The sequence below is a fragment of the Athene cunicularia genome (genome assembly GCF_003259725.1).
Source record: "Athene cunicularia isolate RWA chromosome 2 unlocalized genomic scaffold, athCun1 chr2_part1, whole genome shotgun sequence".
Taxonomy (NCBI): domain Eukaryota; kingdom Metazoa; phylum Chordata; class Aves; order Strigiformes; family Strigidae; genus Athene; species Athene cunicularia.
This window is the reverse complement of record NW_020799095.1, coordinates 34,286,975-34,301,594: the sequence shown is the minus strand read 5'-3', so window position 1 is coordinate 34,301,594 and position 14,620 is coordinate 34,286,975. Positions and strand designations below refer to the sequence as shown.

The window sequence follows — 14,620 nt, the reverse complement described above, 5'->3', positions numbered from 1 at the left end:
ACCACACCAAATGCACACCAGTATTTTACTTGTCCCATCTACACATGTAAGACTCTCCAGTTGACAGCCACTGCAATCTTGAACATTCTCTCAGCTCTAGACCTCCTGAACAATATTTAGGTAGTGCTTACAAGACATGTACTGCCTAGTGCAATAAAGTAGGACTGGGTGAGACTGGCAGGCCTACTTTCCTTCATGTTTTGAGCTAGAAATTGTGCTGAGACCCTAGAAGTGGTATCAGGCATGAGTGTCTTCATGTGCAACCCTAAAGGCATACCTGTAATTCTGCCATTATTTTATCTCCTTCCTCTTCCTCTTCATCTTTTGCAGCTGATGCTACAGCATGCCCTGTGCTCCGAGACAATGCCAGATCCTCTTTAGGGGCTTTGGATTGTGCTATTTGCCCAGCATCTTCACTGCATTCCTACAAGGAGATGAGAAAGCACATACAGACAGTTGAGCCCTTCTGATGCAAAGCAAACACAGAAGATTCAACACTACTGCAATTCCCCTGTTGCAAGGTCTCTCTTCCTTTTTAAGGAGACTGCTACTTCAGCAGCTCACATGCAATCAATATTGCCAATGTTATGGCACGTTCACAGATTAAAAAGCTTCCTAACTTGGACTTCCCTCCACTTCCTTCAGAGCACAGAACAGATGGGGAAGGGAAGCCCAAAGAAACTAATTTGCAATATTTCTGTAAAATTGCTCTCAATTCTGAGCTGATCTCCCCCATCTGTGTAAGGCATCCTTTTTTATTTTTAATCTTCTTACCACTCTAAATGAAAACAGCCTGTGACTTGCCTTCTACACTGCTAGGAAATAAGAGCAGTAAGACTCCTGTAAACAGAACTGATTAAACCTTACTTGTTCATTTGGCTTAACAGTAGCATTTCCTGGTAAGCAGTTTCAGTATCTCTCCAGGACATAGCTCTGTCTCAACTTATTTTGTGGTTTACAGACATAGCCCAAGCCTGGAAATGTTTCTCTGTGCCAGCCACTCATCAACAGTCTGATTATGTAGAGTATGAATCATCAAACCTTGACAGCAGCAGCCTCTTTTCTGGCTGCATAGATGACATCTCCTGATCTCGTTGTGGTTAATCCTGACCCTGGCAGGTAACTGCGCCGCGGAGGTGGAGGAGGTGGAGACTTGGTCAGCTTGTCATTATCTTGTTCTCCATCGGGAACTTCTTCTGCAAATAAACGGAGCAGCACCAAGTGAGCATAGGTGAAGGAGGGGAAAAAAATATTTGCACCCCTGGCTCAGTTGGAAAAGAAAAAAATGTCTTAAAAGGTCCTGCTGCTGAATATATATGAACAGAAACACATCTGGCATTCAAGTAAAACTGGCTCAAGTGAAAGCAAACAGTGCTGCACTTGCACAGAAAAACTAGGTCACTTCACCCAGAAATTTTCAGCAGAAATCCTGTCCTCCATGCCACTGTGGCTGGGTTTCAGCCCTTGGTGTACATGTGTGATAGCAGAGCACACATCTGTAAATCAATCACCTGTAAAGAAGCATGTAAAGTGCTGGTTCACTTGGGTACCTGGTTACAGAGAGTGCCCCACAGTCTCCTTTGAAAGCCACTAATGTGGATACCAGCAAGAGACCAAACCTGGAGACTTCTCATTGTTCTCAGCAACTTTGGAGCGACCACTACATGTTTCTGCCTGTGTCTGGGAGGAGCTGCTGGCAAGCTGCTAGGAGAGGAGCTGAAGAATTTTCTCCATCTTGTAGTTGGACAAAACTAGCTAAGTTCAGACAAGGGCTGAGAGGGAAAATATAAACTATACAGATGTTACCTCTGCAGTTCAGTATGTCCTCTCACCTCTTAGCAGGGCAGGGAGCATCTGCACTTGCTCCTTTTCCAAGACAGCATTTATTTTCAGTTTACTTAATACTAACTATTCCAGGAATGCACAGTTTTGCCTTTGAATTATCATACAAGAACCCTATAAAGAGTTTGCTAACTCATGAAGATTCAACTACCAAATACAAGCCAGCCCTTGCTTTCCAAGGAGAATCTTCCAAGAGAAGACCAGTTTCTCAAACTGTCATCTCCGTTCCCCATGATGCTTCTCCACCCAGCTGCCACTTCCTCTTCCCCACTGTCACCGGACAGCACTTTTTCCAGAAGCAGCATTACCCTGCTCATGACCTGTCCCTGTGCATTTCAGGTCACAAGGCCAAGCATCATACATGGCAACAGCCACCATTTTCACACTGGTGTTTACGATGTTTGTTTTCAAGAGCAAGAGAAAGACCTTTCTGCAGCTACTCAGTGTTTATAATATAAACAGCTGGAATAAATATAACCCAGAAAGATAAAACCTGCTTTTGGGATTACCCAGCTGTTTAGGGCTAAGTGTTCCCTCTGGGCAAGTTATTGCATAACTACTCGCTCCTGGGCTATGTCAGGCTCCTCCAACACGATGGTTGGCCCCTGGGGCTGGACATAGCCCTTGTCTGACCTGGCCTCATCTTTGTTCCCTTCTTAGCTCAAACGTTCTTTGAACCTGCTTAAGCTTGAAGAAATGCTCTGTTGTATTATCTCCCCCTCTGGCACTCATTTGCAGGATTGCAAGAAGAGTGAATTTCCAGATGCACTTTACATTAGATCACTTCTTTGGTCACCACTGTTTTAAGTGATATCAGATATACTTCTACCTGCCCAAGGTAAGATCTGCTGCTGTAAAATCAGAGTAATTCTCTAAGATGGTGTTTAGCAGACTACATTGTAGGGCCTAAGCAAATCCCTACTCCTTTTAATGGGCTCAACCCATTACCCTCAAACTGGTAGCACCTCTGCCTGCAAGAACATCAAAGTTTTTCTCACACTTAATAAGAACAAGGCCAGATGACTGACATGGAAGGCACAAAGAGAGAATGACCTACCATCTCTTTCACATCTGTGTGACATTCATCCATCTCCATCTTCAAAATGGGAAATAAAAAGGAGAAACATGGGCAAGAAAAATTATCAAGTAAGTGTGTCAGGGGCACAGGCTATTGAAGGCTAATCCCCCTCACATCTGTTAGCTGGTGTCATTAAGGAGACATTGTGATGGCATGGGCTCACAGTTAATGCAATGACACTGGACAAGACATAAAACTTCAAAGCTGTATTTCTATTTTCTTTACTAGACAATATTATACCTAAATGGGAAAGAAAAAAAACTTTGGAGGAAAAAAATGATAAGACATTCTAATATTTCTTCCTAGGCCTGAGTTCTTGTAGCATATTTAAAGAGGGAGGAGTAAATCAGCAAGTAAAACTCACCGAGTCTGAGACTACTCATGACTAAAACTGTTACTTTATGGAACCTTTGGTGCCAAAGGGCTCAGCACTTCTGTGAACAAAATGGGAGTTGTTCATTGCTGACTGTTTCACTGAACTGAAGCATTCTTCAACAGGCACACACCGACTGAAATGAATTTCTCCCACCCCAAAAACTTCTACTTGCACCAAAAAATCAAAAATGTCTTAAAAGATCTCAAAGTAATAATGCCAGCCTTGAGTCAGCACTTGTAGTCAGATACGCAAACTGTCTTAAACAGAAGCTACTGATCACTCAGCACTTGCAAAAATCAGGGCATTCTCACAATGTGAAGGCACAAAGAAAGGTGAAGGAGCCCGATTTCTAATGTACATGCTACACATTCCCGATATTTTTCACTGAACATTCTGGATAACAAAGACGAGTTAGAGTCAAGACATTAAAGCAGTATTTACAGTCATTTGCAAAGTTGTGTAGAGTGTGTCTATTTTACTTTGTTCTATGCTTTGCAGAGGGAAAAAGGAGTTTCTTAATTGGGTTCTGTGTGGAGAATAGCTGAGACAACATATTCTGGTGACACGATCTCTCTGGGTTCTGCAGCAAAGCCAACAGAGGACCCCGCTAATTTATGGCCCAAAAGTCTTATGCACTATGCTAGTAGGTAGGTGGTCTCTCTTTCCTTACGTTGCTCAGTTTTCTAGTCTGTAACAGACTGATACTGAAATTTTCATCTTGAATCATGGAAGAGTTGGGTGGCATGTGAGATATTTAATCAGACATTAAGGAATGGTTTTGCCATTCTCTTATTTATGTTACTATTACAGCATTCATTATGCACAACAGAAGGCAAATGTCTCAATCTCATCAAACTCCTCCTTAAATCTGCTGGCTACACACTGTGCAAAACTGTATCCTAGAAGTGGATTAGTTAACTATGGGAGTCACAAAACTTCTCTGTTATTGTGCTCTGCACTTCTGAAGACGTTACAGTTCACTGTACCCATATGGTATTTATTTTCACTGACTTTTTCCATTTATGCCACACATTATACAAGATGATTGTGTTGATAGCCAGTAACTTCACTGAGCAGTGCCAGAATTCTAAAATTGTTTTACAAGGTTCAACAGAATTTATTTTAAACATATATGTTGTGAAACATCCAAGGAGCCTCAACTTGCCAGTGTTAAAGGTATGCCGAGAACAAAATACTGCCTCTGAAAACACTCCTCCCAAGGTCTGTATGAATTTGTCTACACAACCTCAGGGCATTGTTTTGCAGCTATTTACAACCTTGGCATGCCAACACCTTGAGTGCAGCACACAGCTCTGGTCTCCACAGCTGCAGAATGACACAGTGGAGTTAGACAAGGGCAATTGAAACGAACCTGATGAAGGAGCAGCTGGCCTAGATGGAGGGACCAGAAAGACTGCAAGTTTGCAGTTTGGAGCCTGCAGGGCAGGCTGAGACCTCCAGGTAATGATCAAGGTTTATCCACTGCCTTCATGATTTTATAAAGTGAATGCAGAGTTGATGTTTGCCAAATTGCAGAATATTAGAACTATGGGGAACTCAGAGATCAGTTTAAAATAGGTAAGGAAAGCTCCTTCACAAGATGGGGAGTTTGCTGCCACAGCAGTGGGGTTGCAAATGGTATAAGCAGGTATAGAGGAACTACTGGATAAAAGGTCCATAATAGATATGAAAAGGAGGAAGTTGGGATATTCCCTCTAATACCAACTTGGGGTGCTGGGGAGTACTAGCAGACTGGTAGGTGGCCAGGTTCTGTGCTGCCCACAGACAGTACCTCCCATTGTCTCTGTTAGACTACTGAGCCACGTGGAGTACTGCTTAAGCAGCTGGGTAAGAATTTTACAGCTGACTCATATTTGGCTAATGAGGTAAATCCAAGGTTTTGCTGGCGCATCTTCTTCGCTCCTTGAACTTTGAAGAAATTCAGACATGGATTTGTATGTTAAATTGTGAAAGAAACAGGACTGGAAGGACACCCCATCATCCTGCTACTATGAAGTAGCTCTACCTATATAATTCTTGATCAATGCTAGTCTAAGCCTTTCTCGTCACTCAATGAAGGGGATCTTCCATCCTCCTCATTGCCTCCTACAGTCTTCTTAAGTGCTTCACTTCACTTATCATTATGCATTTTTCCCTAATACGTAACCTGGATATTCCTGGTTGCAACTGCCAACTTCTACTGCTGTTCTACTCACACAAGGCAAGTTGGTCTTTTCTAAGCAGATTTTTACGTATTCAGAAATTACTTTGTTGTTCCTCAGCCTTTGCTTCTTCATACTAAACAAAACCAATGCATTCTTTTTTGTTCCCCTGAAATCATATTTTTTTTAAAGCTCTAGTCATCATCATCACTGTCCTCTCGACTCCTTCCTATTTATTCAGTCTTCCTTCAAGTACAAAACACTGAGTTTGGGAAATCCTATGTAAGAGCTCAACACTGTTGAGCAGAATCATGTATCTTGTAGACATTCCTGTCATCTCATTATGAGGTTTGCCTCTTTTTTTGCTACAGGGTCAGTCTGACTCACATTTAACTTGAAGCTGAGCATATCCATATCATAGTGGTGTACAGCCAGAATGCTTATTGTGAAAGTCACTCTCAATTCATTCCTTCATATCTATCCACTTCCCCAAGACAACTCTGTTACGCAGCACCACGGGTCATTTTCAGACCTTGGAGGGACTCATCCAAAACACTGGTTGTATTTATAGTTTAAGATTATGAAGTCAGCAAGGATCATTAAGATCAAATAGTCTGACTTTCCACTTAACATAGGTTCAAGGATTTCTTTAAGCAGGTCTTGCATCATGCACAGAGCTTGCTCCTGAGCAGCCTTTCAGAAAGAAATATAGTACTGCTTAAAGATTTTAAGTGGCAAAGAATCCCATATGCTAATAATTAAACTTCAGTGATTAGTTACTTTGAATGTTAAAATTTGACAGCTAATTTTTAATGTGGCTTTTTCTAGCTTTAGCTTTCCATTGCTGGAACTGGTTGGAACATGTTCTTCAAAGTTAAAAGGATTCTTTACCCTCAGAAACTTCAGGCATGTCTTGATCTTCTCTTGATAATGTCTATGAAAAGACCTTTTTAGGTTTCTGATTTTAAGATCATTTGTGCTCAAACTCTTTGTCATTCTTCTAGAGCTCTGTGTAATGCTAAATTTTTAAGTGCAATATCCAAACCCAGTATACTAGATGTAGATACAGTATAGTATACAGATAATCTCTTGTCTGTCAAAAGCAAAGTGTACTCTTACTCTCTTGCTCATGAGGAGTCTTTATCTCCAGAGGACAAACTCACTCTCTCAGTTGAAATACAGGGAAATTTGTGTTCAGCTGGATATCCACACTGGCATCTGCAAAATCACTGCATTCTGTTCACACGACCTGCATTATTCCTCAGGGACATACTCACAGGTATGATCAAGAACACAGAAATCTGCAAACTGAAACCATTCTAGAAAGTAAGAAAAATAACGTCTTTCCAGATATGCAGTTTTTTAGCACCATTTGCTCTACCAAAGCTTACCTGAGACTTCTAGCTTTTCCACTGCATCCCCTTTAGGCAGGGCTGCTGGCTGTGGAGGCATCTCCAGGTTAGGAATTGACTTCATTATATTAGCCTGGGCCTCTTCCAAAAGCTTTTCAAATTCCTTTCCATTATAGTGATCAAGGTTTTGCCTTTTCTCTTCCCATTTCTTCTCAGCTTTCTAGACAAAAATAGTAAAGCACCGATTTATTTCTCTGATTTCTGTTGTGATCACTTATTTAAAAAAAAAAATCTGTGTGTAAACATTATAGGTCAATATATAAAGATTCTTCCAGTTCTAGTCAGCAACTAGAAGAATTATATTAGCACTAACTGTAAACTGGTTCTACTTCCATTGTGCTAGATACGTCTTATTATATCACACTGGTGTCTGCAATAAGACATGAGAGTTCACTTGTGGTTTTTCTCAGTATCTTTGTGTGAAAACACCAGAACTTCATACTCTTTCACTTTTACCTCTCCATAATGAGGGATATGGAGATTTAAAGAGTGAATGAAATCCACTGATGCAAGTGTTGCCAGAGAATCATATGTTATTGTTCAAAACGAAGATATTCTAAAAAAGGATTCTGTTGTGTTTTTTTTTTTTTAATAAGGGTTACTTAGAAAACACAATTATTCCTTTTGATTACATGTTATTATCTTGTTGCATTTAAAATCAGGGGGTATCTTCAGAAGTGCATGATGTAGTTGGGAGTTAAGCATACAAATCCCCAGAATACATTTGAAAAATCCCACCTGCAGTCTCAAGAGTGAGACTGAGATCTCAGACCCAAAGAGAGGACAACTGGTTGAGTAGAATACACTGTACCTCAATTGATACAGCTCGGTTTCTGGTACTTGCACTGTGAATTTCCTCAATGAAAAGACTCTGCATGGTGGTGCCATTGACAGAGACCTGTGGTGCTGGTGTGGCTTGTGTGGGTTGGGATCCTGTTGCGGGCTCTTGCGGGGGGGCTGGTGGGGTGGCTGAGAGGTGGCCACTTGCTGGCCCACCTTCGCTGTGGCTGGCTGAAGTGGGTGAACCCTGGGCATGGTTGACTAGGGCTGATGAGTGCTGAGACTGATGGATGACAACAGGCAAGCTCTGCACATGATGGACCGTCATCGTTGAGAAAGGGATGACTTCTGACTTGACTGATGACATCTGGGACTCTGATGTGATTGCCGTGAGGTTTTGCTGTGCATGTCCCTGGGCATGCTTGAGCTCCTCCTGGTTCTTCAGAGTGTCAGTTGCAGTGGTCTTTTCCATAGCAGAGTATTGTACAGCTTGGGATGGATCCACACCCCTCAGCAGTCCTTCTGTAACATGTCTGCCCAGCCAAATTGAACACAACAGCGGGACACATGGTTATCATACAGGCAAGTCATGAGCAATAAATACTTAACAATATACTTTTGCAAGGGAAAAGCACCTATATCAAAAACATCAAAATGGTGTTTTTTCCTTCCCGATGCTCTCAGCTGTGTGATCGTACAGATTTCTCTCAGAGTCAGGGACTCAGAGTTTTAAATGGGCCACTCTAATTAGGATGTTTTTGCCTCTTAAAATATTTACAAACCCTCATGGATGTACTGGCACTTTTTGACCAAACCACGAGTTAACAGTGGGTTGATTTTAGAGTAGGAATGGAAATCCCTTGACTTAAATTTTATATACTGTATCCAGCTAAACAAAATGTTCCTGGGCTATTAGCACAGAAAGTGGTAGTTACATAGCATGTGAGGTAACATTTTGGCAAATTGCCAAAACAAGGCCTTCAAATAATACTTCATGAAGGTCTTGTCTGTCAAGAGTTTGGGGTAGGATGGGCTGAGGGTATAAACAGTCAACTATTTCTGGCAGCTAACTGTGAAATGGCTGAGCTTCAGAGTGTAGCTAGTCATCAAACGCCATCATTTTTTCCATTACTGAAACAGACTTTATGAGCTTAATATATAGTTTCAGTGCAAAAAATTACTTTTGGTAAAACATTGGTATGCATAGCTTATTGGGTTTTTTTCCCCAAACAGGGTGAGACAGAAAATAACTGTAGTAATTTTTAAGAAAAGGAAACTAATATGAAAGGATATAGATGTTTATCTACATGGAAAAATAAGTGACAGGTCTTAGAAGACCTGTTACATAAACCATTTTATCCATCTGCCAGTACTGGCAAATCCATTTCACATATGCTCCAAGATATACGGAAACAATGACAACCCTACATTCCTACATAAATGGTAGAAACAATAGGCTTATGAGTTACATTTTCTTGTAATTGAAGTAAAATTGAGACCACCATCACCGACAGTTTGGCATGATTCACTGATTTGGAGTAGGAATTAAATCCAAAGCCTATCGCCTCATAGAAATCAGCAGCCATTTGCTGCTCATATGTTCTGACAAACATAGCTAAACACTGGCACTTAGTGGACACAAATTTTATCTAGTATTTTAACCCTCTCTAACACACCTTCCTTGCAAAGAACAGAATAAAGAATTTGCATGAATTCACAAGTACACTGAAAAGTTTAGGATAGGTTTAGGACATCTGTACTCACTTGGAATGTTTTCCTGATTTATTTCTGTTACATTTTTGGAGGTGCAAGTTTCAGTGTCAGAGAGTATTTCTATTAGCTTAGATTGCTGTAAATGCCTACAGTTAATTAGCTCAGATATGGGACTGATGTGGCTCTGTAAGCTTCCTCATCCAGGCACTTCCCAAATTTGTAAGTGTTGAGTTCAGAGAGAGCTAGTTTCAATCATAAGATCTCAATGACTAGGGTTACTGGTTACAACAGAACCACTGCAGAGAGCCCAGGAAAGGCTAATTTGATTTCCCTTGAGAAGGCTCTAGGAATTGTCTATAAATTACTGCAAGTAAATTGCATTTCTCAGAATTGCCCAGGGAGAGGGGGAACCCAAACCTGAAAGCTGTTGCAGACCTGCTTGAGGAAATTCTTTAGTTTTGAAAAAAAAAAATAAAAAAATCACCTCCTGAGCATGGTAAGGATATCGGTCATGCTGCGCACACGTTTCAGCAAGCTGTCTAGCTTGTGTGGTTCTTCCTTTAGGAACCTCACGGCTTCTACCTCAATCCGGAGGATTGCACGCATTTTATTCTGCAGTGTCGGGAACTCTCCTGCAAGGACAACAACTATGAAGCTCAAGAAGAAATGATAAAAGCCCTGGGGAGAAACAGATGATGGGATGAATGTTAAATAGTTGAGTGTCTACCTCTCTCCAGGGGCCATGCAACAAGCTCCTTAATCCCAATTTTAAATCTTTTTGGAAGTGAAAGTTAATGCCTCCAGATCAAAGGTAAAACTGTTCTCAGTCACTGTGGTTAAAAGAAAAGAACCAAAAGTTTAAAAGAAAAGTACATACCTTTCAGAGTGGCAACAGCTTCTCCCACTTGACGCAAAAGAAAGGCTCCATCTTCAACATCCTTCAGTGTAACTGTCTTGCTGGAAGCAGTGGAGTCCCTCTTCAGGTCTTCAACAAAGGCCTCCAGCTCACTAGCAAAACAAAAAAAGTGAACATAAAATGTAAGCAGGACTTTCACATTGCAACCAAGTATATGTAAATGAATGGACTAAACTAAACCAGAAACCTCAACAGTGCCATCTTTAAGTCTGATACCACAGGCTATAAAAACAGCAGGGTACCATGAGGGGAGGTGAGGATGCTGGACACTCACTCTCAGGCTTGTAACTAGCCCAAGTCATTGAATCCTCTGACAGGTTGCAGTTGTGCAGAGCGTACTGATGTCAGGGCAGCTGCACTACAAAGGGCAGATGGGGTGGTGAAACACATGAAACAGATGGCCCTCTGGGGATACAAATCCTAGAAGGGTACAGACACACTGTACCACTACATCCGGTACCGGTTTGCACCTTGCATTTTAATTGCTGATGACATGCAAAGGAACACCCAACAGTGAAGTAACAACCTGAAACCTGGAACTAATAGCCCCTCCATGCAACCCTGTTTATCTGCCAGGTCCTGCTAGACAGGATATAGGGTCCTATTTCCACGAACAGCCAAACTGAATGAGCAAGTGTGCATTGTGTGCAGCTCTTGTTCAGCATCTGGATTCAAGAATTAATCACTTCAGATGTTTTCTCCAACCACTGCCTCCAATGCTTCCTCTGGCTCCATCTGGTGCTTTCTCATCACCCTTCCCAATACTTTTTCCACTGCTTCCATACTTCACATAAGTATGTGGACAAAAAGGAGAAAATCCCTTGCAGCACCACTCCACATTTAGGTCCATTTAAAGTGGAAGCACAGTCACACAGAACAATAAATTGCAATACAATAGTACTTCTGATATACAGAGAAACAGTATCAGAATCCAATCATGAAATGCACACAGCAAAGAGTTCATTTCAATCCAAAGACTAAGAACTTTAGAAACTATAAACCAATTCTGAATTAAGAATCATAAGTTGCTTCTGAACAGATCACAAACAAGTGGAGGTAAATGATCCTGTTCCCATTTTAAGACCACTTCTCCCAAAGACTCTGGCTTGAGAAAGCTGGGGGAGTCACCATTTCCACTAGCACAAGCATACTTTCAGGAAACCATCCATTACACCACACGATGGCAGCAAGGGAACGTTTCTTAGGGTACTTTCCAGTGGAAGAGGCTGCAATAATGCAGACACCTGCTGTCTCAGTGTCTCTTTACAATAAAGGGCATAGCTACAGGCTAGGAAGGAGCTGGAAACAGAATTCGGCTTTCTGTCACTCACTACAATGCAAAGGGTCCTGCCCTTCAGAATGGTGCTCTACAACCACGCACCCTCCCTACTCTTAACATCCTGATACCAGCACTCAGCCTAAGCAGAGTGCTGCTTTGGAAACCACAGGGTATCCCTCCTCCTTTCTGTAGATCAGCACTGGAAAAGCAGCTTCTCAGATATTCATGTCCACCAGGGAACAAAAAAGATACGGGCAGAAGCTTAAATTTGTGCATGGGTGGAAAGAAGGAACAAACACAGAAAAATTTTACAGTGTTTTGGTAGGTTTATGATTGTTGGAAATGTAGAGATAACAAAGACTTCAGGTGGCTGACAGTGGTTTTCTTTCCCCTTTGTTCTTTGAGCAGAAATGAAAGGATGCCCTGGCTTTGGCTAGTTTCTTTTTTTTTTCCCTTCCTTCTTAGTAGCTAGAACAGTGCTGTGTTTTGGATTCAGTATAGGATATGATATGAAAAGAATGTTGATAATGTACCGATGTTTTCAGTTGTTACTATGAAATCAAGGACTTTTCAACTTCTTATGTCCTGCCAGTGTGCACAAGAAGTTGGGGAAGAGCACCGCTAAAGAATAGACCCAAATTGGCCAATGGAATACTCCATATCATCTAACGTCATGCTCAGTATATAGATAAGGTTTGATCAGAAAACTCCACTCAGGTTTTTGGGATGGTAGTTTCAGGATTCCCTCTTCTTTGGGATCACTAGCCAGGAATGAGCTGGGCATCAGTCAGTGAGTGGTAAGCAATCACATTGTGCACTACCAATTTTCATTTTCTATTATTATTAAAGTTATTATTTTATTTCAAATATTAAATTGTTTTTATCTCAACCTACATATCTCCTTACCCTTACCCCTCCAATGCTCTCCCTCACTCGCCGTGGATGGGGGAGGGTGAGTGAGAGGCTACATGGTGTTTGGCTGCCGGCCGTGTTTAAACCATGACAAAGGGTCACCATAAATCCCTTTGATTCCATAGAGTGATACTATCAAACAAGTCAACTGATCCTGATATTACCCAGGGGATACCATATTACACTGCCTCATGTTGCTAACTACAAGGGAAAAGACACTTCAGCCTTCAGGAGCCAAAGTCTGAAACAGATCCAGCAGTCTCCAGCATTTCTTTACTGTAACTGGGAAAACAACTTGGCTTTATAGATTAGATTGAGCAAACCCAATTAACAAGACACTCACATAAATGCAGTTTCAGAAGGCTAATATAAGATAAATGATTTTTCTGCATCTATGCTTTACACAGGGGAGCTGAGGCAAACTCTTATGCTGAGATCTTTCTTTAGGCAAAAAAGCATCAGAGGATCAGTCTCAGATTGCACTATCAGTAGAACAGGTTACAAACCAGACAAAATTAATAGTAACAAATCACCCAGGCCAGATGGTATTTGCCCTGGAATTCAATAGCAACTTGAGGGTGAAACAGTTGAACCATTAATGCTAAGCATCTAACTTCCTGATTATAATTGCTTTGGCACTAAAGCAGTGGAAAGTGTCATAGATGATACAAATTAATTTTTTAAAAGAGGATGGGGCTATCCAAGGAATGTGCTCTGGTGAGACTGACCACCAGACTGGTGTAATTGATAGATACCAAAATAAAGAATAAACAACAAAGAACTAGTGGACCAATGGATAAATATGCTGTATTAGGGAGGAATTAATGTGATTTATGTAAAGAGGAGGTGAGTCTCACAAATCCACAAGGAAACAACAAAAGCATGGGGACAAGCTACAGTCCAAAAGGTTTTCAGCAAGGTTCTCGAGCAAAAGCTTTCAGGAAAGCAAAGTTGCCATGGGACAAGAGAGGAAATTCTCCCGTGGATAAAGTACTGGAAGTAAAGGGAAGGGATCAATGAACAGCTTACTCACTGAATGTAGCTTGCTGGTGGGTTCCACAGGGATCAGTGTTAGGGCTGGTATTTTTCAACATATTATAAATTATTTAGGAAAAAAGGATGAATAGTATAGTTTAAAAAAAAATCTCAAAAGGACATTAAATTATTCAGGGGAATGAAAATGAAAGGTGACTGCAGAGGACTACAAATGGATCACCTGATACTAACTGACCAGGAGAAAAACAAAGATTAAATTCACTCCTAACAAATGTAAAGTAACGCTCATAAGGAGAAATAAAACCTAAAACCAACAGTCTCCCAAACCCCTAAGTTTATATACACAGTAGTGAACTTTGAACCGATAATCACCCATTGTGAGTGAGATGTTGGATTTGCAATGGAAAGCTCATGTGGAACATGCAGACAGGGAGGCCATCACCACACACCACTGCATGAAGTCATGGTGTGGCAACATCCGATATAGCTGTTGCAGGGCTCTCTCCCCATCCCCATCTCACAGATGTACATTAGAGTTAGAAAGGGCATAGGAGAAAGGCAAGAGGAAGATGAAGTTTACAGAAAGGCTTCTACAAGAGGAGTAATTAAGCAGATTAGAACTTTTCAGGTTGGAAAAGGCATGATCAGGGGAAAAGGGAGTGGGGGAGCATCTATAACTTCATGACTAGCATGGTGAGGGTGAATATTCTGCTGTGCATGATTTAAGTTTGGGGATTGAGTGATAGATGAAAGATTTTAAAATTAAGAGAGGTTCTTTCTACCTGTCTTGCTTTCAGCTGGGATGGAGTTGGTTTTCTTCCTAGTAGCAGGTACAGTGCTGTGTTTTAGATTTAGTGTGAGAATAATGTTGGTAACACACTAATATTTTAGTTGTTGCCAAGTAGAGGTATCCTGAGTTAAGGATTTCTCCATTTCCCATGCTCTGCCAGTGAGCAGGTATGCAACAAGCTGTGTAGGAGCATGGCCAGGACAGACGACCTGAGCCAGCCAGAGGGATACTCCATACCATAGAACGTTCTGCCCAGTATATAAACTGGGGAGAGTTGGCCAGGAGGGGAGGATCGCTGCTTGGGCATCGGTCAGGAAGTAGTGAGCAATTGCATTGTGCATTGCTTGTATTTTTGGAGGGGTTT

General features: G+C 41.4%; 1 protein-coding gene across 14 annotated transcripts in view; it reads right to left on the bottom strand.

The window, feature by feature from the left end:
* The window catches only part of KIAA1217 (KIAA1217 ortholog), a 363,024-nt gene that overhangs the window by 11,157 nt on the left and 337,247 nt on the right, over positions 1 to 14,620 (bottom strand). For 13 of the 14 annotated variants that reach the window (XR_003397853.1, XR_003397852.1, XM_026843357.1 and 10 more), the window contains 6 exons: positions 10,241 to 10,371; positions 9,848 to 9,995; positions 7,682 to 8,183; positions 6,850 to 7,030; positions 1,042 to 1,196; positions 278 to 424 (listed from right to left, as the gene is read on the bottom strand). Coding sequence is in view for 12 of the 14 variants with exons in the window: in XM_026843357.1 (XP_026699158.1) it covers positions 278 to 424; positions 1,042 to 1,196; positions 6,850 to 7,030; positions 7,682 to 8,183; positions 9,848 to 9,995; positions 10,241 to 10,371 (1,264 nt within the window). In the remaining 2 variants the exon portion in view is untranslated. The remainder of the gene's footprint in view (positions 1 to 277; positions 425 to 1,041; positions 1,197 to 6,849; positions 7,031 to 7,681; positions 8,184 to 9,847; positions 9,996 to 10,240; positions 10,372 to 14,620) is intronic. The other variant, XM_026843354.1, reaches the window with a different exon arrangement.